The 26,763-nt window shown below is 35.3% G+C and overlaps 1 protein-coding gene across 1 annotated transcript in view; it reads left to right on the forward strand.

The window, feature by feature from the left end:
- Positions 1-26,763, forward strand: part of MCTP1 (multiple C2 and transmembrane domain containing 1) — a 193,727-nt gene that overhangs the window by 37,201 nt on the left and 129,763 nt on the right. Inside the window, exons 4-7 of the mRNA XM_065745475.1 lie at positions 6,955-7,097; positions 8,771-8,850; positions 9,415-9,523; positions 15,936-15,974. Of these exons, the coding sequence (XP_065601547.1) occupies positions 6,955-7,097; positions 8,771-8,850; positions 9,415-9,523; positions 15,936-15,974 (371 nt within the window). The remainder of the gene's footprint in view (positions 1-6,954; positions 7,098-8,770; positions 8,851-9,414; positions 9,524-15,935; positions 15,975-26,763) is intronic.

Here is a 26,763-nt window from a genome sequence, read left to right on the forward strand (position 1 = left end):
TGTATTCCCTTTTGACTTTTGAGTAGATCTCTACATCCTGTAGCACTCGTGTTTGCACTGTGGATGTGTAATTGGCATTTTCATTCTTAGGGTATTAATATTTCATAAGTGCATTCTAAATTAACTAGTGTCCTCTTTACGTGAATTATTGAAGTAATTCTTTGTTACATGGACAGAAAAACTGAAACTAGGATTACTTATGGAAAAGCTGTAGTTTTTAGTGTAAGCACTAGTATAAGTGAACAAACCAAGTTGCTACTTGTTAAATTAATGGAAAGTAATTTGTGGTAAATATATTTCTTAGCTGTTCTATTAAACTACCAGTACTTCTGAGCAGACATATGCTTTATGTATCTTTTAATTAGACGTTACATGTTGAAGTTTTGAAATACAAAGTGTATAAAATACTTGAAACTGCTACATATTATGCTTGATATATCCAGTTGACAAATACTTCAGAAAGATCCTTCCATTTCATCTTATGTGATTATAAGAAAATAACTTGAGGCTGAGGAGCCTTATTGAGAAGGGAATAAATAAGGATGATGTTGGAAGAAAAGGAAAGGCTGAGATATCAGTGGAAGAACACTTCATTGGATGAATCAAAATCAAATTCTTGTACTAATAATCAAGCTTCTCAAGAATTATGAAATTGAAGTTGTTGCACAACTCTGTACTTCCATGAATTTAGCATGATAGAAATTATACAACAAGATGTACGGCAGATTTTCTATAATAGATTTATTTTCATAATGATGATTTGGTGATCAGATATAGGTAAAAAACTAGTGAACCTCTAACTAAGGTTAGGGAAAAGGCCAAACCTTTCACAATAAAGGTTCATCTGTTATTATCTTGTTAGGTTATTATTTTTCTTTTTGGAAATTCCCACATATTTGCAGTGGTTGCCTGAGTTTACTGAACTACCTTGCAAATTAAAGCAGACAGAAATTGTGGTTGGCTTGTTCTCTAAGATAAAGAATCTCTGGAATTTCATGATCTGCCTTATGAAAAGTGCCTGTATTCCTTCATGGGAACATCTGAGAGAGGGAACAGGTTGACTTTTAGGAATCATTGCTATGAAGGTTATCGCAGGAGGTGTGAGGACCCTGTAATGACTTACAGATTCTAATGTCATAACTTTAGCTGTTTGCTTTTTTTTCTAAAAAAACTGTAGTTCAAACAAAGCAATCCCAAGACTATAATAAAAATGGAAGAGTAATAGAAACACTTCCTAGGTTAAATTATAGCTCTAAAAATAAATTAATTACAAATGCACTTTGACATTTTTACTTCTAGAAATATGTATATTGCCCATTTTCTTGCAGTGATGAATTTTTTTTTCCCATATTTGTTGGCTGTTTCTTGCTTTATCTTTTGCTTGTCACTGCAAGAGCACTTCTACATACCTTACACAGACAAAGTCTATGAATTTACTGTGATTTCCCATGAATATTCTTTAAAGCTTGCATCTTCTCAAATCAGTATGGTGGATGGGGCCTATGTGTGCTTTCTGTTCGGTATGTATAATAATTCGGATCTCCTTTTATGATCAGTTGACCTGCCTGGTGGATGTGGGAAGGGCTGTTGACATAGTCTACCTAGACTTCAGCAAAGCCTTTGGTACTGCTTTACAATGACAGCCTGTGGCTTGTACAGGTATGCTCTTTTCTGTGTAAAGAACTGGCTGGAGGATTGGGTCTAGAGAGTGGTATTGAATAAAGTTAAATCCAGCTGGTGACCACTCATGAGGCAAACTATGACTTCGTTGCCATTACAGAAGCATGGTGGGATTGCTTCCATGGCTGGAGTATTGCAATGGATAGCTGTCAGCTCTTCAGAAGGGACAGGCAAGGAAGGAGGAGTGGTGGCGTGGCTCTCTCTGCTAGAGTGCTTTGATGCTGTAGAGCTTGGGGCTGGGAATGATAAGGTTGAGTTCTATGGGTATGGATAAGAAGGAGAGCAAACATGGTGGACGTCCTTGTGGGAGTCTGTTACAAACCACATAACCAGGAGGAAGAGACAGATGAGGCGTTCTCCAAATAGGATCACGGAATAGCAGAAGTGTAGGGGTTGGAAGAAACCTCTTGAGATCATGTCCAACTCCCCTGCTGAAGCAGCTCTCTTGCCCAGGTTGCACAGGTAGGCGTCCAGGCGAGTCTTGAATGTCTTCAGAGAAGGAGAGTCCACCACCTCTCTGTGCAGCCTGTGCCAGTGCTCCGTCACCCTTACTGTGCAGAAGATCCCACACACATTTGTGTGGAACTTACCTATGCTTCAGTTTGTGGCCATTTCCCCTAGCCCTATCACCACACACTGCTGAGAAGTGTCTGGCCTTGTCCCTTTGCCTCCTGCTCCTTAGATATTTAAAGACATGAGTCAGTAGTTTAGTTCTAGTTGGGCTTTGGCCTTTCTAATTTTCCCCCTGCACGGCTTCACTGTGTATTTGTAGTCCTCGTAAGTTGCTTGCCCCTCTAATAAAGGCCATAAGCTTTCCTTTTGTTCTTGAGTTTCAGACAAAGATCTCTGTTCAGCTAGGCCAGTCTTCTTCCCCATTGGCTCATTTTCCATTTCTTGAGGATGATCAGTTCCTGCACCTTTAAAATTAAATCTTTAAAGTGTTTCCAGCCTGCCTAGGCTCCCATGCCCCCCAGGACAGCCTCCCAAGGGACTCTCTCAACTAAGGTCCAGAAAAGACGGAAGTCTGACTCTGAGAGTGCAGAGTGGCAGTTCTGCTGACTGCCATCCTTGCTTCAACAAAGATCAATAAATCTATCATTTTATGTTCACTTTGCCCCAGAAAGCCTCAAACCTTAATTAACTGTATTATTTGCTTTTCCTTCATGACTGAAACTGTAGGGAGAGGAGAATAATACTGGTTTTTTTCTCAATTTCTCAACAGTAGGGAAACAGATATTTCCCTGGAGAAGTTTAAGTTTATTAATATTTTAAAATTGAGTTGATGAAATCTGAATTAGAAGTGGAAGCTTTGGACACAATCATTTGTACCCCCAGGACTAGGTTTGAGTGTGGTCAGCTTTGTGTTCAGTGCTGTTCTGGACTGCAAGTGAAAAGCAGTAGCAGAAAAATGAATGCACACTGTAGTCAAATGATTTCAATTAAATCAGTTAATTAACTTGTTTGATAGAAAAACTTACTAGTGGCTTACAGTTTTTCTAAAATGTAATTTTTCCTCTTAATGGATGAAGTTTAAAGCCTCTATGGATGAAACGGCAGCTGAATGTGCTGTTTTAATGTTGTTGTATGCACTACCATGCTGTGTTTTCTGGGTGTAGCGTGAGATTTTAAAATTTACCTTTAGAATTTCAGTGTGTGGCTCCCACATGCTACTGGTGGATCTTCAGCTGACATTTTTCAGATATGTTGGATGTTTGACTTTGGCTCAGATTGAGTCAAACACCGAAATACTGTAGGGAAATGTGGAGACCTTTGCCTCAGTCTTTCTCAGTTGCATCAGCTGCTTGGTCTCTGTGTTCATTGGTGAATTTTCTTTGATTAGTAGTTTATCCCATTATATTAAATAGGATTTCATTAAGGAACAGAGTCTGATCAGTGAGGAGACAAATACATTAAAAAGCCTGTTAGAAAGCTTCAGGAACCAATCGAGTGTATCCCTAGAATGCATGGAGAGTGTCTTTCTATCAGATAGATCTTTTTAAAATTATTTTTGTGGCCAAACTTGCCTTTGCTGAATTTTCACTCCTATTTTCACTCCTATAGTTCTTTTGGGAAAGCAATTTAGTATTATTTGCAAAAACATTTTGAATACTTATCCTGCAAAATGTTTTTATTTTTATCTCCAAGATCTAATCTAAATCCTAAACTTGCAAATCCATCCTGGAGGATCTCCGTAAGAAGTGTTTAACCCTGTGTTAGTGAGCTGGAGGGCTGTTTCTTTCACAGGATCAAGTAACTGTCTTGTTGATGGTGTAGAGTGTCTGTGCTCAACTTTAGCAGCATGTTTATGTGTCAGCTTGGCTGATGCTTGCTAGGAAAAGAGTCTGCCACCCTGTGCGAAGAATCTTTATTGCCTTTATACAGTCAGTGGTGGTGCTTCAGGAACTGCTGAAGTATAGCACCATGTCACTGCATGGCCTTATCTGAAAGATTTTAAGCTCGTGAGTGAAGGCTTATATTTATGTTAATTTATGTTTGTCCTACCTGCATTTGGGCTGTTAGACCTCAGTAACAAGGAAACCAATGGAAAATCTGAGACTTCAATAGTAAGGATGTCAGATTCTTTGGGGCTCACTGTAAAGTGTCTGAGATTTTTACTACTTCTATGTGATGTGAACATCACAAGCAAAGTAATTTTAATAAAAAAGCAAAGATATACTTATTTAAATTGAACTGTTGATATTAAAAATGCACATATATTAAAATAGATACATTTATTAAATCACAGATAATATTGTCTTCATATGGTGGTATTAATATCATACTGACAATATGAATATATAATACAATATGGTGAAATTATATGATGTATCTGAACAAATGTCATTGGTATTACTGTAACATGTTAAAATTGAGACCCTGTGACACAGAGGTCTGGAGGAGGTTGTGATCCAGTTGTAAAGCAAGCAAAGGCAGTGACAGAGCCTTTATTTGAGGTAGAGGCGCTACAGAGATATTAGAGATAAGGGGAATGAACTCACCCCCCCCGGCGACCGTTTAGTTAAGGAACGCAGCCGCCTCTCGTTCGAACTCTGGCGCGCCGGAAGGAAGGGAGCCAGGGAGAAGGGGAGGCAACCCGCACAGGCTCTTAACATTAATCAGATCCTGTTTCAGTCTTTTTTTTTCCCCAGTCTTCCCTCATACAGGCGGTGCTCCAGGCCACTTATTGTCTTTGTGAGTCTTCACTGGACTCATTCTAGGAGGTCCCTGGCTTTTTTGAACTGGGGAGCCCAGAACTGTATTCCAAGAATGTTTTGAGATCCCTAGGGTTTTGCCCAGCTCAGCAGAGTTTTAGTGGAAGTTTGGGTGACTGATTAGATCGATTAATTTTGAATTTAATCTTTCTTATATGTAACCATTAAAAAACCTACAGGTCTCTCTTCAAGGAATGTAAAAGCTCTATGATGGCAATGGAGCTTTTAACTAAGTGGATTTAATGAATGCTTGGCTTTAAAGTGGAGAAGTGTCTAATCAAGTTTCAAGCATCCATGGCACAGAGATACAAACCCTAAGGTTTTTCAGTATACTCTAAATAATGTTTGACATACTTCACTATTAAATTTGACACACAAAATTGAATTAATATTAAACTGTTGGACATTTGGGTCCTAAAATACTCATTAAATATTTATCTCACAACAGTGTTTTAAATCCATTTTAAATTTCCTGGGAGTCTTATGAGAATGCCTAAAGCTTATCAGCAGCTCGAGACAGCAGTGAGAAACATCTCTGAGAATTATGGCTTGTGGGAGATTTAGGACTCATACTACTCCCGTTGATTTTTTGGCATCCACGTTCAAAGTATTTTCCACGCCTCACAGTATGAACTCAAACATGAAAAACCTCAGGCTAAACGGACTGGATTAAACTTATATACCACTGAGATTCTATCCTAGTAATGATAAAGTGGTGCGGTCATAACTGTCACAGGTGAGATCCCACTTTCCCAATCTTTCTTTTTTCTTTTTTTTTTTTTTTTTAAGGGATATATGAATTTAACTAAAGAGTACTGACATCTAGTGGGTACATGAAATAATGCAAAGAGCTCTAGCAGTCATGTTCAGAAGAGCATGGTGCAATTTAATAAAAGATAGTCCTTTCTTTATGGATTTGAATGCAAACATGACTTTGAGAAACTGTTGACAGAATTATGATGATGAACTCCATTAAATATTTTTCATTAAAATGTTTTCTGCTTACATGATAGTAAAAGGTAATTAGTTTGATTTTTTTCAAACTTTTTTCTTTCTTTTAAAGATAGAACTATATTTTTAGTAATCAGAATAGAGAGGGGAAAGACCTATTGCCTTTTTCAGTCTGCTGTCAAGGTCAGTGTTTCGTTTTGATTGTAGCTTGCATGTCTTGTGTCTTGTAACTCTTTTGTTAACCTGAAGCAAGAGTACACCCAGCTGCACATCAGTCATGTTTCTGGTTTGGATCCATCTACACACTACTTTCCAACTGCTTCCTGAAATGCCTGATAGGGCAAACAAAAGCACTGTAGTTCCTCCTTCTTCAGCCCTCATCAAGGGTCATATCCATGTCCTCGAAACATTCTACTTGTACAGTCTTCCTTCTGATTCATGTGTTCCAAGACTTAACACTCGCATCTCATCCAATCTCTGCTAATTACATTTTGAACATCTTTATTTCAATTTTCCAAGTTCTCTACGGAATTTCCTGTTTGCTCATTGTTAACTCTTCCCCAGCTGTATCAGGGAGCTTAAGGCTATGTACATATGCAATTATGTGACATCTCTGAAATGATTGGACTGACATTGGAGTTAACTTGCTCACCTTGACTGTTGAGCTAGAGGGAATTCTGGACACAATAAAGTCAATGAAGTGTTACACTTGTGATGCCAGTGGAGATTCATTCCTAACATCTGTCTGTGCGTTTTTAAACACATCATGTAATTAGATAACATACTACAGAAATCAATTTTAGAATCTAATTTTTGTGATTGCGTTAGGATGATCTCCTAATATGGACATGATTTTATTAACCAAAAACTATGCCGGAATAGCCAGCATTTTGTGTGACTTTGAGTTTGGATTGCAGACAATAGAAGTCAATGCAAGCACACTCTCATCAGCACTACATATTGGCTGAGTACTGGCGGTGTAAAATTAGATTGTGATAATAAAAAGTAATTCTTTTCCAAGCTGATGCTTTTATTATAACTATCAGTACAAACTGTATTAGTATCTGTATTGAATTAAAAGGATGTAATTGACAGCATGTTTCATTAACAGGAACAAGTGATCCATACGTCAAGTTCAAACTTGGAGGAAAAGAAGTGTTTAGAAGTAAAACAATACACAAAAACCTCAATCCTGTATGGGAAGAAAAAACTTGTATTCTTATAGATAACCCAAGAGAGCCCTTATATATAAAGGTAAGATTCTGTATTATTTATGTCAAACAAATTAGAGCCAAGGAGTCATTGACAGAGTTTATATATTGTTAGAATAGCTTAAAGTGAATTATAGTTCTACACTGCTCCTTTCCTGTCCTTGTTACCCTTAGGAATTCACAAGGAATGAACACACAGCAAGCACTGTAGAAAAAAGAAGGAGATTCAGAAGGGGACACTTAAAAGAAAGCTAGCTACCTGTTTTGATTTAAGTCAAATAGCAACCCTACAGTAAAGTGAAAAGGGAAGAGGAGTATGCATTTCTTTTTTTTTTTTTTTCTAGGAAGGAGTGTTAACAGGTATAACGTCCTGTGCAGATATGTCCTATGAATACAGCATCTAAATATTCAGTATTTGTAGCTCACTCAGACATTCTAAGACCCGGCTGAGGTATACTAAGTTTGCCATGTATGTCCACTAAACATACAACTCTGTTTCGCAAGGAGAACTGAGATTTTATCATTTACTTGTCCTTCATGTAATAGTGAAAACGAGAGACAGAAAATATGACAGTATCCACTCAGGTAGATAGATGCGCATGATGGACTTGGGCACAAATACTGATGTATTCAGTCATTTGTACTTGTATCCAGTTGAGTATAGGATTTTGGTAATATTATTTCTGTCTAAACGCAGTCTGTTTTAAGGTATCTGTAAAAGATTAGCTTCAACTTCTGCTAAAAGGGTTTTTGTAGTGCATTAGTTAAGTATATATATAAAAATCAAAGGCCTTTTGTCCAGTTCTGTTACTTTTCCGTTAAATATTCTCACTATTGATGAACATCCCTCTTTTTTTAGAGCTGAAGATCTCTTCTGATTTCAGAACTTGTCATGACAATATCTGACAAAGAAATACAACTTAACTAGAAGGTTTTATTTAGATGATCAAGTTTCCTATTTTGACTTGCGTAGTTATCTTTCCATTTTATCATCCATCTTTTTTGCTCATTTCTAACTGAAGATATTCCTTAATAATTTGATTTTCTTCATTCTGACTTGAGAGGGCCTAATCTATCTCAAATCATTGACACCATTCAGTGTATTAGTCACAGATTCTTGTCTGGATTTCAGTAAACTTGCCCAGGTGCATTCTCTTTTAGACAGAATATTAGCTGGCTGCATCCTCATAGTGGAGTAAAAAGTGTTCCTGTTGCCTTACACATCTATTAAGTCATCGCCTTACATTATTTCTGAAGCTTAAAAACCTCCAAAACCCAGACTGATAGAGTTTTTATCATACATCATACTTACGCAAGTGTTGTTAATAACTCTCTTTTCACAATCATATAACTCCTCTCTGCTGATATTGTATAAAATTTGTAAGGATATTAATTCATGTCTAACCAGTTAGTGATTCTCCTTGCTTTAATTTTTCCTCTTTTAGTGCCAAATTTATAAAAATACTGAATTTGTTCACATGCACAGACTGGTTCCAGTATACCATTGCATGTTTACGTTATGCATTCCAACTTCTAAATGAGAAGTTTCAAAGTTTTATGCGTGAAAAGTTTAATGATGCTTTCCTATTCTCATTGTCCATATGAAAAACATGTGGCTTGACTTTGGAAAAGTGTTTTCAAGAAAACAAAGTGGGAACATTTGAAAGAAAAAGGTCTCTGATGCTGCAAAATGTTTTTATCCCCTGTACATCTTAGGTTTTTGATTATGACTTCGGACTTCAAGATGACTTCATCGGTTCAGCGTTTTTGAATCTTGCATCATTAGAATTAAACAGGTAAGGTACAAATAAGTTTATTTAATAATTCCTTAAGTTTGCCAATTCATGTTTGTGAAGCTGAAAATAGAGCATGATGCTGAAAAATAATAATGGAAACCTACCTTATAAAAAATTAGTAGAGGAAGAACACTTTGTTTCAGGGAATTACTGTAATATGAATACTAATAAATATATTAACGTATCATACAGAAAATTTGTTGTAACATCTATGAAAATATAACTTTTATAACCACTTTATTGTTTTTATGTTGTCTTCATTTACATTATTACCACCTGCTGTTTATGTTTATTTTCTTATGTTTTTTTAAATACATTAGCATTGCAGCAAAGGTTTAATTACTTGAGTGTGTATAAGTGCCTAACATGGAGGAATAGTATTTAGTGTTTACTTATGACTGTTTAGACTGAAATACTTAAAAGGTATTACTTAATAAGCTAAATTTGTCACATTATTTTCAAGTAGCTTCATATATATGCAGATTTCTATAATTGTCAAGATTCAGAAATGTGATTATCTGAGAGCCTGAAATCAAAACAAACGCACATGTTTTTGTCTCCTAGGCAAACAGATGTTACCTTGAGCCTGAAGGATCCTCATTACCCTGACCATGATTTGGGAAATATATTACTGTCAGTTCTGTTGGCTCCAAGAGAAGAACAGCGAGAAGTGGTAATTTTGAGATTTTAATAAGTGTCATTGCTGTTGTTATCTCTCTATGATTGGATTACTTAAAGCACGAGAACTATATCTCATGAGTTTAATTTGGTTTTTTTTTCAGTTCCTAGGATAATGATGAGCAGTGTTTGTGTTATAGTTAAGCATGCTTTGTCTGTGCTGGATATTCTCTGAGAAAATAGTGAATTATCCAGATAGAACATAAATGATTTACAGGTTGCTAAAGTCAATTACAGGAGGATGATGTTGATAAAAATGGGATAATATCAATAAACCACTGGAGAAGAATTTTGAACCTAGTGCTGATGTCTGCAGACAAGATTATTTAGATACTATTCACCTCTGAAAAGAAAGAAACCTGAGGAAAAGTAGTATTTCTGTATTTCTGATTTTTGCCTTATAATATCGATAGTTTTAAATTTCATCAAGATTTTACAACTGCAAAATTGCCTGTTTTTCTACACTTATTGTAACTCCTTTGTCAATCTTGTTTTTCTAAGCTGTGTAATTGTTAGTGAAAATGCTTTGTGGTTTTTAAATATGGATCCTGTTAGTTACGACAGCAACAGTACAACTTAGATTACAGGTTTTTCATATATTGATTTTTGACTTGTAATAGTCCATTTGCAGTAGAAATATGAGACACAAAATCTTGCTCAGAGTTAGCTAAATAATGTGGATTCCTTTTGATTCAGGAGGTGAAAAAAAGAATTTGATGAAATTTTCCATTTAAATTCATTTCCTGTTCCATAAACAGGGGCATGATCAAATACATACTTGTAAGAGTAAATATGCTTCTATAAAAGATAAAGGACGCTACTTTGTCTGTTACATACCTAATATTAGTGGCTTGTGATATTGTTCTTTTCCCTCTTTTCCTTTGAGCTCCAAATAGTAACTCAGTAATAGGAACTACTTGTTTGATAATTGGTATGACAAAGATGTAGAGTATTGTAAACAGGTTTCTCATCTTTTTTTTTCTTTTCCAACATTCTCTTAGAACTTAGCAAAATAATAGCAAGTGATTATAATACATAAAAAGCTTATTTAAATGGTGCATTATCCTTATTTAGGCAGCTCAGAGTGGAACCTTTCAAGCTTGCGACACAAGTGATTATCTCTTAAATTGTGTCTTTGGCTAAAACCTGCATTTCTAAGTCAGCTGGTAATCGCCTTGTTGTTACTAGTGACTTTAGCATTACTGTGCCATAATCCTGTGCAGCACAGAAGGAAATGTGTTTTTATGTGGGAAATCAGTGAGTGGGCAGTAGGTTTGTTTCCATTTTTCACCATACAGGTAGAAATGGCTACTCTACCTTTCAGTGTTAAGGAAAACTACTATTATACAAAGGGAGCTCAATGAAAAAGAGAAGTTAAGACATTGTAATGTGTCTTTCTTATGGGCATTTATTCAGGGAATTAGTATCTGAATTTGCCACAGACTTCCCGAACAGCAACTTTTCACACCTGGCTGATAGTAATGGTAGAAAGAACTGGATTTGTGCTGCTCAACATTTCATTATTACCTTTCCATTTAATCACTTAACCCACTTAGTTTAGCAGAAGTGACCTAATTTTTTTTTTTTTATTCAACCTGTTGTTGTATAAACTTTTATTCTGAAAACACCCAAGATTCTTACTCTTAAGTTTTCTATTTACCATTAGAAATCACTCTTCCCAAGATAAGAATCTTAGAGCAGTCCTGTCAAAGTTGTAGTAAAATTTGAGAATTTGTTCACATTGAAAGGAAGATGACCTATAAAATTAATAGTGAATTCATGTATATGAATGTAATATGCATATAATGATTCGAGCCACAGTTATCGTTCACTCGCTTACCACATGTCCTTGTTTATTAAATTTTACTTACTCTCTAGGGAACAGACAAATTGAAATATGTTATAAAATGTATCACTCAAACTGTCATCCCTGATTGTTTTCAAAATGTCTTCTAGTATTTAGGATAATTTTTATTGAATTATTTGTTGTTGAGATAAATAAATTATCAAACGTTATGCTAGAGAATTAAAGTAACTTCTACCTTTCCAGTCTATGTAGTGTTCTGTTTGAATGATTACTGCTTCCCTTCTGTTTATCTCCACATAGGTAATAATTCAGATAGTACGTGTTGAAATATGTAGATTAAAAAAAAAGTGAGGACCTTTATATCAAATTAATGACTGCTGCATAGAAAGTATGTCTTCATACCACGTGCATTTTCTTCTAAGTCATTACTGATTTTCTTAAATCATATTGATTTTATATCCCTATATAACCTGTTTTGAGAAGTATATTTTCGTTTGAATAAATTTTATTGGTTTACTTGTTGACAAAATGCACAAGCAGTTTAATATTATGCAGATAGTACACAATAGTTAAATCATAAAACTGAAGAACTCAGAGATAAACAACTAGCAGATAAATTGCATATACCTTAATTTCTGTGTACTTAAATTACAAATACTTGTTAAGACTTTTCAGGAGAAGAGGGAAAGAATAGCTTCAACAAAATGTGCACTAGATTTTCCATATAGCTATGGCACAAAAGTAGCATTATGTCTGATCCTGTATTTTGGCAGCTCTGTAATCATACTAATCATAATCCATACCTCAGCCATTTGAACAAAACTTGATGTTTGTTTGATAATTTTGTAATGCAGATTAGACTTTCCTAAAATATAGTTCATCTCCCTGAAGTGGAGCAACTGAGAGTGTTTTGGAGGTCAGGTATGCAGGTGTAGATAAAGGGTGAATCTATAGATAATATTTGTAGCTAGATAGTGGATGGACAGAATTCTTTCTAGCAAAGTATTTTATCAGCATAACACAGTTGTATCAATATGAATAGGTTATAAGATGAATCCTGTGATGCTGAATAGGATATATTTACACTTTTAGCACCTGCACTGGTTGATAAGATATTCCAGTTGGATGTTCAGTGGACTGATGGTGCAAAATTGGGAGCTTTATTGTATATTGGTTCCTGTCTATGTGTGAGCTATTATTACTAGTGATTTTAAAAAGAAGCAGTTACTGTAGAAGATTAATAGTTGATTTTGGTTTTGGATGGATCTGTCTTTTGTGAAGCCTTGAGATGTATAAAGTGATGTGAAAAAGATTTTGTCCACACATGAAAATTCTTTTCCTTCTTTTGTGAAGAAATTCTGATAAATGCCTATTTTCAGTGTGCAGATTAATGCAATATTCTCTACAATATATATCTAAAAGTTCCCACTTCCTGAGACAAATGCAAATCACTTCTTTAGTTGCAAGTAAAAATTAAGAACACTGATGTTTCCATATGTGCATTTAACTAAATAAAATTGTATTTTGAATTAGAAGAGCTGAAGATTTATCTCCAAGTCCTGGTATACTGTGAGAAAGTTTAAGCAGTAGACAGTTTGAATATTAGACACTGTTTCAATTTAAAGGAGGTTCTGTATGCTGCTTTCAAAATTCAGAATGTATTTGATTTTTGGAGTGTATTTTCTAAGGAACATGCAGAAGTGAGCTGCAATTATTTATGTATATAGACAAGATGAAAAAATGAACATTTCTAGCAAATCTTAAATGGATCATTGCCTTTTGTGACCTGCTGCTTTTTCTAACAGCATAATGGTGTTAACTTCTTCAGTAGTAATCTAACCATTCAAACATTGTACATTAACAAAGTCAATTCTTTTGAGCATTGTTGAAATGAAGATTATTCTGATTTATGAGCATTCTTAAATTGCGAATCAAAATTGATGAATGAGTTCTTGGTATACATATGAGAAATAAGGATGGTTTTAGTTATTTGTGAAAAATGATTTTTTTTAAGGAACTGTTAGAGTAGCAATGGTTGCAATAATTCATTTGCATTTTCTTTGTGTTAGGTTTACATAGTCGTTTCACTTTTTTTGCTTTCATGGAATAGATAGTTTAGTTATCTAGTGTAAGCAAAGAGGACAAAATATGAAAGTATTTGAAAAGTATGTGTATATAAAACATGTTCAGACTTGAGCACTCCAACAGCAATAACAAAAAAAAAAAACTTCTAACTTGTAAAAATGTTTATGATGTTACTTTTTCCTTAATCTATCATTTTAAAGAATGCAAATTTAAAAAGTCAGTAATGATTTACATTTTTCTTAGACATACTAAAATGAAGCTTATTTTGTTTCTGTGATTACAACAATATTCTTTTAATATTTATCTTTGAATACACGTACTTTATGCATGCCTGTGCACCATATATTGTTATATGCATGCCAGTTAGAAATGTCTATGTTGTATGCAGATTCCATGCTCAGTTTTGCAACCATTGGTGCTGTATAGTGCATGTGAGTGTTACTGGCCCTTTCTCTAGTAAGTCTCAGTGCACAGATTTCATCACCACAGGTCTTGCACAGTGACTGTGAATTCATTGGAGCTGCATGTCTTGAAAACAGTCCTTTCTAACCTATACCTTAAAGTAATCTGTTGGCTACAGTTAATTGAAAGTTGGTGGCTGATCATGTCAGTGGCCTTGGGGGCCAAAGAGCTTGAGGACTACCAATGGCTTGAGTGGCATAGAAGATGGAAAAAAAGGAAACATGAGAGTGTTACCTGTTCTGAGATTAAAATTACAGCGTTATTTTTTCTTAGATAAGTAATCCCAAGTGGTGCTAAATACTTTTTTTTTTTATCAATAAAAACATTGGCAACATTAATATGCTGTCAATTTGTTTGCTGTCTTAAATCACATAGTGCAAGCTGATATATTATTTTTAACTTTGTCAAAGATGTAACGCTGTTACAGAAAAAAAGAGTGACAGAAGTAAAGTGAGGCATGGAATATTTTAATATGAAATAGTTCTGTGTAGTTCATTCGTCACAGTTTGCCCTATGCTATTTATTTGCTTTCTTGGTTTCTAAGGGTATTTACAGCTTATCTTGCTACAGTTGGTCACCATGCCAGAGTGCTCAAAAGGTAGTCATATGTTTTTGTAGCTAGTACAGGAACTTAACTCCTTGAAGCTAAAATAGTGTCGTGTATGTGGTTCATTGAGATAATTGGGCTAGATTGTCTACCCTACTCCCAGCCTGAGTCAAAGCTAGGCCTGTGCTCTACATGATGATATCCAGGATGAGGCAGTGGTGCCCTTATCCATGAATTACCCTGACCTTGGGCTGCTTGGTTCCCACATGCCTCTCTTTATCCATAAAAATGGGCTAAGTGGCTTTCTCCTGTTTTTTTGATGTTCAGATATCTATGAATATTTACCAGTACCACAGTTTCATTAACATAAAGCTGTAAAGCTTTATCTGTCCATAACAATTAAAAATCTTCCTTACCAGCCAGGTGTTGTTCATCTCACATCAAGATACACCTATTTGAACCAATTTAAGGATATTATAAAAGTAGGAAAACCACAATTTTTTTTCCCCCACATAATAATTTAATCATATAGAATGGTAATACATCAAAATGTATTTCACTCTGTAAAGAAAAAGTATTTTTGCAATAGTTAATTAAATATATAGATAGATAGAGCTGAAGAAATCTTCAAGAAAAATTAATGGCCTTTGAATTGTTCTTGCACAATGAAAACATAGAATGAGAAATGTGAAATTGATCAGATTAATCTCTCAGTATTTCCATAGAACTGCTTTAAGCAACAGTTGTGCTCACGAGTAAATTGTCCACATCAATCTTGAGTGATTTTATTTACCAATTAAGAATATGTGTCTCTGGGCACTGCCTCCCAGCATGTTAAAGCATTCTCTCTAGCAAACCAAAGTTTCACAGAGTATTTAGGTAATGGGATATGGCTGCTGTGTCTCACTGTGGTTTTGGTGGTTTTGTTTTGTATTTAGGAGTCTCATTTCTATCCCATATATTTTATTTTAGCTCATGCATGTAATTATTAAATAACTGAGCTATTTTTTATCGCCATTAAATTAAATAGCAATGGCAGTCCTAGAGATTTTGTAATAGTTGCATGTTGCCCAGGGATCCTTATGTAGGGCTTATCTTCAAGCAGCTACAGCCCTGAGTTAGACAGTAGTGTTCTGAAGAACTGAAAAAAAAAAAAAATATATATATATATATATAAAAACCCACAAGTTCCAGGATCAGTTAAAATTGAAGTCACTGTAAATAATGACACTTTTTTTTTCTTTTTTCTTCTTTTTAAATCATTTTCATGTAACACATTATCTGCAATAATATGAAGTTCATAGCTCCCAGAAAAGTATGCCTGGGTGTGATCAGTGCTGCTAGTTGCCTGGATTTATTTCAGTCCTGTTTAGTTGTTGCTGCAGTCTATGTGTTGCTGCTTCAGTGATAATGGTCATTAAATGTGGATTGTCTCAATGGAGACAGCTGGCCTCCTTTTCTGCGTATCAGAGAAAAGGTAATTAAAATGCTCTATTTTATTTTCAGACAATGCTAATGAGGAAGAGTTGGAAAAGATCAAGTAAGGTAACTTTTAGCATGTGGTCTTCTGGCATTTCTTGTAGAAGAACTTTTATGTTTTACCAAACCTGCCTCTGAGATGAAAACTTGTTGCACAAGATTCATTATTTTTCCAATTGTGTTTTAACGGAACTGTTCATATTTTGTCAAATTCAAGTCATGATACACCTAAGCTATTAATGTGATCATTACACCATTCAAATTTGTTGTAGCATTTCAGTCTATCTTGATGTTACCTAGTAATGTCAGGTAATAAGTGGTAAAGGTGTCCTAACTCTTTTTTTGTCAGTTTTAATGTCTCACTGTATAATTGATTTCTGTAACACTTGCTGATGCTAAAAAGGAATTCATGCCAAAGGATAACTTTCATTTTTCTGTTATTACTGCTACTGTCCAGAATTCTTGTGTGAAAGATTTCAGGGTGATGCTTCTCAGAGGTAGTCCTGATCACAGGATTCAAGGGAATAGCAAAGTTCTCCAAGAGCAGGGAAATCATTCTTGGTCTCCAAGTTATACAGCTTTTTATAGACAATTCTAGTCCTAGGAGTCATTTTATGAGAAAAAAAAAATAGGCTATGTATGTTTGTTTTCACTAGGGAAAGGCTAGGAGGTGCATAATAGCAGACTACAATTAATTCTTATCTTTTTCCTGGATTTGTTTCCAAAAATATAATGAAAATGTGTTTAATTCCATGTCAGTTTTCTGGCCAGCTTTAAAATGTTGCTATACTGCTTTTGAGTTTTAAGCTTTCTTATTGTTTTTATAATTAAATATTGTTTTTAAATATCTGAAAGATGTCAGCTACATTGGCAAATTTATTTGTTTCAAATATTATCATGTAGAGGTGTTAAAATGAAAAGAAATAACTCTATGGAGTAATTTCACGTGGGTGATTTACTTTGCTAGCGTACTGATTTATAAATTTACATAGAAGGTTATTGATCAACGATGTACATTTGAACAGTATTTTGAACATATTACATAAAAAATTAAAATATCGGGTTTCATAATTCTTGGGAATTACAGTTCCTGAGGGAGCTGTGGGTATCCCTGTGCATTGCAGGAGAGTTGGACTAGGTGACCTTTAAAAAATCACTTCCAGTTTAAATGATTCTATGAAATCACTTTATGAAAAAATTGTCCCAGATTTCTTTTTCGTTTGACACAGTGTGAGCTTTGATTATCCAGAGTAAATGACACATCATGGTAGCTAGAAATTTTTCAGAGCTGTTATGCTGAATTATTTACATGTTAACCTTTGTTAACATTTATCTGGCAATACTTAATTTAGTAGCCACCATACCTGAAAAGGAGTATTTTGAAAAGATTTTGTAAATAGTGAATGCATGAATATAAATATTGCATTTTTCTACATTTATCTTAGCTAAAGCAATAGTTTCTCCTGATTTTTTAGCTTATATACCTTGTATGCCTTATGTACACAGTATGCAGTTATTTTCACCATTTATAAACAGAACTCTTCCAGTTAAGCCACAGAACTGTGTGATAAAATGAAATGTTATCTGATTGAAGTTGCATTTTATCTGCTCATTTGTCTTGTGGGACTCTTAAAAGAACTCAAGATCTTTGAACTGTTGTAAAAACAAACAAAAAAAATCAGACAATATTAGTTACCAACAAATCTCTCAAAAAGTAGTTTTCTCTGGGGAGTGTGTTGGCCAATAACCATAAGCAGATTTTGAAACAGTGTTGAGAAATAGAATAATCAAATAAAAGATAGCATCATAGAATGAATTTGGTTGGAAGAGACCTTAAAGCTCAGCCAGTCCTAACTCCTCTGTCATGGCCATGGCTGCCCTCCTCCCAGGCTGCCCATGGTCCCATCCAACCTGGCTTTGAGCTTCTCCAGGCATGGTGCACCCACAGCTTCTTGGGGCAGCTGTGCCAGTAGAACTGCTTGATACTTCTAGAGAAAAAGAAAATATCCAATTTAAGATAATCCTTGAGGAAATATTCATTTTACATTAATGAGAAAACAGTGTTAAAATTTTTAGAGTTATTATACATTTTCTAAAGCTTTTATTATATTTCTGAATTCATTACAATGGCACATCTAGGAAATTTGTCTGATTTGATAAATTATGACAGAATACATTAATTTCTTAGTTGATGCGCTTGAAATGTAAATTTTCTGTAGTTTCCATAGATTGAAGTTAAGATATAACAAATGCAAATCTGTATGGCATTATTGTTTTTGTGAACAATGTGCTTTTCTTGTAGTTCCATGTGGACATGGATATATTCTTTTGCAGATAACTAGTCTTGTGTGTGAGATGTTTTTGCAGTACTTGTATCCTTACACAGAATTACTTTGGCAAATTCTGAATCTCTTCTTCAGTTACCATTTCCTCTGTGTGCTCAAAAGATGAATTTAGGGTCTCATCAAATACACGCATAAATACATCAGTATATTTTATCTATTTCCTAGGTAAACTACAGTTTTCAACAAGAATAATGTTATAAACATTTGCTAGTACTGTCACTGAAATTTCTGCTTTTATTTTTGTATGTCTGGTTGTTATTGAAGTTGATTGGGTTTTTTAGAATTTTTTTCCCTGTCATGTTTGCTTTATGGTAGACATACTCTTGATCAAAATTCATGGGAGCTAGAGGGAATACTCATCTTTCACTGCATCTAGCAGAAATGAAATTCAGACAGTTTTGAAGCAGAGCATTTGCATCCAGTGTAAAGTAAAATTTCCTGTCATCAGCAAAAGGGAACTCCCAATGGGCTGTTTTAAAAACCAAGCAAACAAACCATTTTTTATCTGTGATGTTACAATTTGCACTGTTTTCAGTTGGTTGTTTTAGTTCATCCACAACTTACTGTTGCTGTAAAGGAAACAGCTGATCAGGGGTCACAAATTCATAGGTATGGCTTCTGCAACCACCTCCACTTCTACCAGGTACAAAGCATTACCACTGATTTCTGCGCTAAGATTCATTACACCTCAAGTAAAAATGCATTACTTAGTGTTCCGTGCACTTTCCTGTGATCCAGATGTTTGTTCCATGGGCACACTACTCCCATGCTTCAGTTCCTGTGTTTTGGAGTTCAGTATGCATTAGAAGACAAAGTATTCATAAGGCCTGAATATTCTGAGTTGTTTAAAACATACGAAGATTTTTTAGCTTCCACTAGCTTCTTCAGAAGATAAAAAATGAGAAGCTTTGACCTCTGCACTTCGGCTTTCTTCTCTGTGTGTGGACTCTGACCTTTTGTGGCCTTCTTGGTACTCAGTGTCCACCACACGCTTTTCCCTTAGCATAGGTCTTCCTTTTCATGTTAATTCTTCTGGTAAAGATACAGACTTGTCTCTCTGTTTATTGCTGGACCTCCTGGGTTTTTGTGGTCTTTCCTCAGAAATTTATTTTAAGTAAAGTTCTTTTCCCTGCCACTTAGCTTTGTGTGCTTCTTCTCAGGTTTCTCCTACCTGTGAAGTCCTCACTTTGTTTTCTTTCTCTCTTTTATTTCATTTCTGACGGTACAGCTTTTACTGATTGCACTTGTTCTTTGGATTAAGGAATACAAATCTCCTCTCTTGCTTTCAAAACTTTCTGAATGCCAGAAGTATTTGGTAAAACACTGTTAGTGTCATCTAGGTCTAAGAGGTGCACAGAAAAGACCAAATTTGCCATTGAAAAACTCATTACAAAGAGTCAGTGCAATTTCTGACAGTGAGATGAACAGTGCTTATTGCTGTTGGTATTTCCATTACGGAATCCTTGAGGTGAATTTTATCCACGTGACCAGAATAAAAAGATGACCATTTTCAGTGTGAGCCAGCACAGAAAAAAGTAAGTTCTGACTTGTTGTGTACTAATCACCTATGACAGAGATGCACATACAAGTTTCTCCTTGTCATTTTATACTGTGCAGTGCTATCAAAGTTAACAACTAAAAAAATGTTATATTTTCTTTACCATTTTTAAGCCTGAAGCTAATGACTGGGAAGAGACTCTTTAAATACACTGTGTTCTCATGTAAAAAATGACGTTATTTTTTATTAAAAAAAATAAGTCTTCTCTCATTCTTCTCTTAGCTTCTAATGATAAATTTTCACTACTTTTGTGTTTAATTTTTTATAAGATAAAATCTTACTGTTTTATGCCATGTGGTGTTTAGCACTGAAAGAAAAAACCTAAACTTGGAGGTATTCAAGAAAAAAGGGTGAGAGTTTGTTGCAAATTGTCAGCTGTTTTGTGGTTGTTGCCTTCTGCTACTGTGTGCTGACAACATGAGCTTATCCCCCCCGAGAACAATTAATGTTATAACTTTTTTATAAACACAGCTTACATTTTTTTAGTGCTGTTGAGTAATTTAACTTGCATTTGACAAGTAATTGCTTCCATTAACTTCAGCAGAAACCTTTATTTGTGACAGTCTTTCAAAGAACTTTTCAGTTTATTTTAAACAGGCAGAATTTTCTGTGAAGAATCTGAAGGTACTGTTAAATATTTTATGAAACTGCCCATCCTGTTGCTGTACAATTTGCTGTAAGAGGAGATTAATTCAGAAAAGGGCAGGGGTTGTATTTACTAGTACCTAAAAAGAATTTATTAGGTTGTATTTACTAGTACCTAAAAAGAAAAAAAGCATATAGAATTTGCATTACAAATTATATCCTCACTGCAGTCTGTGAGAGAGATGAAGGCAACAAAATATGAAAGAGGTAACATATGAACAGAACAGTGCTGACTCTGGAAGGTGAGGGCAGCAGCTGAGCAGGTGTTGGTGAACAGACCAAACTTTACTTTTTCATGCCTTGGATAATTAAAACCCTACTGCCATGAACAGTGGGTGTGAAAAGGACAGAAAATTGGAGTAACAGCCTGAAGAGTTGCCTGCCTAACCTACTGTGGGAACAATGACAGCAAAACTCTCTTGACAGGTGTTTGTTTAATCTGTCCTTAAAAAATTGGCAGTGATGGATATTCTAACACCTCCCCAGGGAATCAGTTCCAGCCCTTATCTATCATTTCCGGTAGAATGTTGTTTTTTTCTCCTGGTGTCTGACAGTATCCCCTGTGCTGAAAATTAAACTCACCTCCTCCCTTGACACAGATGGATATGCAGCGATTTGGGCACAATTTACATACACGTTTTAGAATAAGTCTGAGAAAGGAAAAGAATTATTTTGCCAAAAAACACATATATATTTAATTTGGAAGAAAATTTGATACTAATGATTAGGGATGTTAAGAAGAAGCAAGGAAGCAAACCAGTGCTTTCTGCAATTAAGTTTTACTGTAAATAGAAAATAGGTCAGAATGGAAGTGATAAGCAAAATTAGCAAGTCAGTTGTAGGTTGACCAGCACTGAACCTTGATGCTGTGAAGTGCTGTAGCAGCAGACAGAAAACACACAGTCATATAGATGCTGTGAGGAAGCTGAACTCCATCCCAGACAGACCCAGTGCAAAGTCATGAGGTTTTGGAGTCAGATTAACAACCATTGTGGGATGTTCTCTCACTGACATGTAGGAACACCTGCAGAAGGCTGAAGGGCAGGAACTCTGCTAGCAGTTGCAGGTCATGTTCTTCTAAACTGCTAATCTGTGGTGAGGTCTTTCAGTGTGACTTTGATTGACTAGAATAAAAGGTTCGTTCTTCCTAGAAATTAAGACGAATTAGTCTGGATTGCAACAGGTTGTGTATAAATTAAGAGTAAAAACATCTTTTTCATTACAAAGCCATAACTAAGAAACTGCTTTGGTTAGTTTAGTTACTTGTAAAGGAGTATTTCTTCCACCTTAAGCAAGTGAATTAAAGGAGTTTACATTCTGAATTTAGATGGCTGTTCTTGTTCTATCACTACAGTATTCCTTTTGCATGTATTTTTTAGAAGAAAATTATGACTCATGAACATCTAAAACAAAAAATGAACTGCAAAAGGTAATATTCTTTCAGCTCCTAATTGATGATTGTTTTTTTATTTTATTTTAGATGTTTTCCTAAAAACCTGTGTGCTCAGCTGCATTAAGCAAAATCCCAAAAGTGATAGCCTTACTGACTACGGTTTTCATTCGTAACTCATGATATTTGTTTTATGTGACCATTGATTTGCCTTCTTACATGAAAAACTCTGTGAAGCACTTCAATTATTTTAAAGCTAAAATAAATGTGTTTCCACTGGAATTAGAGGTGCTTCTTAAGTAAAGAAGAAGACTGGAAATAGCAAATTGTAATTTAAGGATAACTAACACAATCAGAAACAGAGTTGCATGACTATCCTTAATTGAATGATTTTGCAGTCAGTTAGAAACTTTGAACCAAAATAATGTAGAATTTTGTAATAGAAGGTAGAATTATTGTGTTCTTGTTTTTTTATTTTATTTTCATTTAAAAAAAATCTTTCAAAATTAAGAAAATGCTAACTTTTGTAAGTCTTGGGGACCTAGATGTCAGTTTATCAGCTGTAAATAGCGTGTGAAGGAAAACTACTAAATAATGGAATAGAAGTAAAAAAAAATGTCAGAATAGATACACCTGTCTGTTAGACATCTGGTTATAAAAATTATGCAAATATTCGGTGAGGCTTATATTTGCATTACTGGTATGTAATGTAGCAGCTATTATAGTTATCAATCAAAACAGCATTGTAGAATTTCACTGAGTGGGGTTTCTGGGTTCAGGCTGTGACTCCCAAAAGCATGGGGAGTTTCCATCATGTCTTACGGACACTGCCCTTCTTTGTGTCACATTCACTTCAGCATTAGGATGGTGGAAAATAGTGTGATCATCAGGAGGGCAGCTTTTCACATACTGAAACAACAGTTCCCAAAAGGAATTGGCGGGAGGATGGCAAGGGTGAAGGTCAGAATTAAACTGACACAGATTCGCTGACAATCCATGCCACCTTACTTAAATATTTCAGTCTTTTCACAGAAAATATAAAGCCTACTGACTGTTTTTATTCCACTTAATGGAGTTGCAGCCTTCATTAGATTAAGCTTGAGCTGGTTCCAGCGAGTACACTTTGTCTTTCCTTGCAGTTAAGAAGAATGCAAGGTTGTGCTCTGCACACCACAAAATTTAAGGAAACATTGCAGAAGTGTTGGCTCTTACTGAAATATCGCTGTGTCACCACAGGATTCTTACAATAAGGACAACATTAAATTGTTAGAGTAAACATCCTAGACCAGATTTTACATGACAGTAGTATTAAGAATATACAAGAGAGAGTTGCTTAGGTTCTGAAAGAGTTAGATTAGCTTCACCTGGAATGGAAATGTCCTAAGTATATTAGGTACCGTTAGTAGGAAGTTAAGATAAACGTTCTTTCCTATTATAACTCATTTGTAAAACTTATCACAAGCAGAAATTGTCACAATCCAATTGAAGGCCTTGTTAGCAGCTCACTATCTACCTACTGATGACTTCTGCAGGGTGTTGTACTTTCTGTAGTTTCAAACGCAGGAAAGGCATTTTGTGTGCAGCTTCTTTTATTCAACCATCCCTGGATTTTTATTTTTATTTTTATTTTTTGTCATGTAGGCAAAGTACACAGAAGTAGCAACTGTGTCTGTTGACTCAGTTCTCTTTGTTTAAATGCTTTACCTGAGCTGCACACAGATACCAGAAACTGGGAGAATATTCTGACTTCTTGCCTGAATATGCAGCAGTTTCTTACAGTGGTGGCCTTACATACTGCCCTGTATTTATGCATTTGCTCTGTTCAGTAATGGAGAGAAGTGTAATTCTTTTTGATGTTCTTCTTTGCTTGTATTTAATGTAAAGATTCCTGCCCAAAGTAATTCTTTGGATAGAGGTTCTGTTTCAGGACACACAGTTACATTATATGTTTCTTTCTGAAGAATATTTCAATATAATAAGAAAATTATATGTTTCTTTCTGCCTTTTATCTTTAAAATAAGGTTTTGGTAGGCACAATGTCTAATTCTGCCTATAACAGCACCTGGATGCACTCATTACCATTAGCTTTATATCCTGGCTGTTGAACTACTTTTGAGCAATAGATTTTGCATTGCAGGACACAGAGGCACTGTGCCCTAGTGGTGTATGTGACAAGATTTAGGAAAAGCAATTTGTTCACATGGGCTCAAGCACATGTAAGCATGAGAGGTGGTACTTTGTGCAGCGTGAAGGCTGTTCAGATCAGGCTTGGGAAGGACAGATGTGAGTTTGTGGACCAGTATTTCACTTGGGTATCCAAAAATACTTGCAGCTTTCAGAAGTGCTCACTAAGGCTTCTCTTCTTTTGAATAAAGTAATAATAAATTTGTGTTGATAAATGCATTCTTCCAGAACATGCTCTGCAAGTCTTGGCCCATAAGAGCCTGGTCCATAGATTAAATTATGATCCACACTGAATGGGCAAGAGCCTCAGTCCAAGGTGAAGCTTTCCTTCAAGCTGGTGACACATGGTTACATGGTGTCCCAAGAAGAGTTTGGGAATGCACAACAGAGGACCCATAGCTGGGAACACCACCTGCGTTTTTGCTGAGTCTAGTTGGTTAGCTGTGCATACCCAGTAATACTTGCCCACATGCAGAATATAGTACCATATTATACCATCTTTCAGCTCTGATATTGTATTTGATGTACTGTTCTATTTTGATGTCAGCAGATTTTCTGATGTTTACATGCCCTTCTGACTATCCACCTATCCCAAATAGGTGGAATACAAATAAAAGCTAATTTTATCAGGTCAAAAATAACACAAGTAATAAGAAGTATTAAATCAGTTAATGAATTTGAAAAGATGCAACTTCATCTCTTGTAGGCAGCTTTAAGTATCTTTTGACATGAAAGATTGCCTTTCAAGTCTTAATTTTGATTTTCTTTGGGGAGAAAGGAGGGAAAGCTTCACAGTATGCCATTATAGCTTTTTTTTTTTTTTTTTTTTAATCTCATGCTAATTATGGTTATCTGTGAACTGAGAACTTGATTTTGCTTCTTTCAGAACTGTGACATTATGTAGACAATATTGCCAGTTATGGATGGAAGTACCATGAAATGCAACTGTATATCTATTCCCAGAGAAATTAAGAACTATGCAGATTCTTCATCATTTTATTGGTTTGTGGTGAAGAGTGAATCCAGGATGTAGTATTCAGTACCAACATTGAGGGAAATAAGATCGCTAACAACAAGTTTTAAGAAATATTATATTATAGGAATAATCTGGAAAGATACGTGTTGATATCTTTCTTTTAAGTAAATATAATGTTTTTACTTCTGGTCTCACAGCTTGCTGTGGGCTGGATTACAGAATGTTTTTCAGATACCTGAAGAAGTATCTAGCAGTGACATATTGTCTCACCCCATGAAATGAACTTGATAAGGAGAGAACTCTACAGTAGGAAACCAGACTTACTTCAAATTTTTTTTCTGATTTTTAGCTTTTTTGCAAATTTGACTTAGAATCTAAATATTAATAATGACTTATTTTAAAAAACTTCCTGCCTAGAAATTAGAGATTGCATCTCTATCTATCAGTATCTCTCTTGTAGAGAGTGGTTGTCTGCTCAGATGCTGTTCCATCTTCCACAGAAGTAAAAATAAATAAATTGTGTATATATATGTGTATATATACCAAAGAATTAATTCTTATTTTAAAAGGCTACACAACCTGTACCTTTCATGTCCAGGAAATCTCAATAACTCTAGCTCCAGCTAGCTGTGGCCCTGCTCTTTCAGGGCATCTTCCTTTTGCAGTTTACTTTTTAAACAGACCTGTGTGTTACTGATAAAGCCAGGAAGAGAAGAGCAATGCTGTTGTCCAAATTCCCTGCTTCTAAGAGGCAGCAGCAGCAGCAGCAAGCACATATCAGTTTATTTTAGCAGCCAGTTTCCTTTATTCTTGCAGATTGAAATTTGAACTGCAGCTTTGCTATCAGTCAACATGCCACTAGTCTCTGGTGGTCTCTTTGCACATCCTAAGCAGTGTGGTCAGGTTCTGGCCTGAAATGAAAGGGCTTTCTGAAGCAAAACATTAATATTTGTTCTCAAGATTTCTGCCTGATTTCTGTGAATTCTTGTCTGACCCCTCTGTCATTTTATACTCTCTGCTGGATCTTCTAGATCTTGCCTTGCAAACTTATATGAAAATTACATTAGTTGATTATACTCTTTACTGGTCATAAAATAATAATGATAATAATCTGCGTTTTCATATGGTGGCAGCTGCTCAAATGCAACTAAATATTTTAAAAGCTGCTGAAAATATGGATTTTAAATCAAATATACTCTATAGATGTTTCAATGGCTCATTTATCAGAGAGGTAAAGACCTCCCTACTAATAATTGTTCTTAAGTTTTACTTTAAAAGAGCTCCACAGCTGTAAATGCAATTAGATGCCTATTTTCCATGGTAGCATTCTGGAAATATCTGGATTCAAATTCAACTCTTTAAGAAACATTCCATGCTGAAATGTCTCAATGAAGTCACTACTTCTGTCCCAGTATGAAATCTCTAAGCACACTTATCTAGGTTTTGTGATTCTTCAACCTGCATTTCTGCCTTGGTTTCAACTGGGATGGGTTTTTCTTTTTTAATTTAGAGCATCTCATAGGGTGTTAAGTTTCGGTTCTAGAAGTAAAACAATGTTGATAACACACCAATGTTTACAGATGCTGCTAAGCAGCATTGTACAGAGCCAACGCCATTGACAGCAATGGACCCAAGGAGCTGGGAGGGAACAGAATTAGGACAGCTGACTTAAACTGGACAAAGGGATATTCCATATCACATCAAGGAGAATGAGTCCTGAAGGGGGTGGGAATTCATCATGCTCTCTTCTGCTGTTC

Source organism: Cyrtonyx montezumae, unplaced genomic scaffold, assembly GCF_038088225.1.
Source record: "Cyrtonyx montezumae isolate F1298 unplaced genomic scaffold, pur_monq_1.0 scaffold_36, whole genome shotgun sequence".
NCBI lineage: Eukaryota > Metazoa > Chordata > Aves > Galliformes > Odontophoridae > Cyrtonyx > Cyrtonyx montezumae.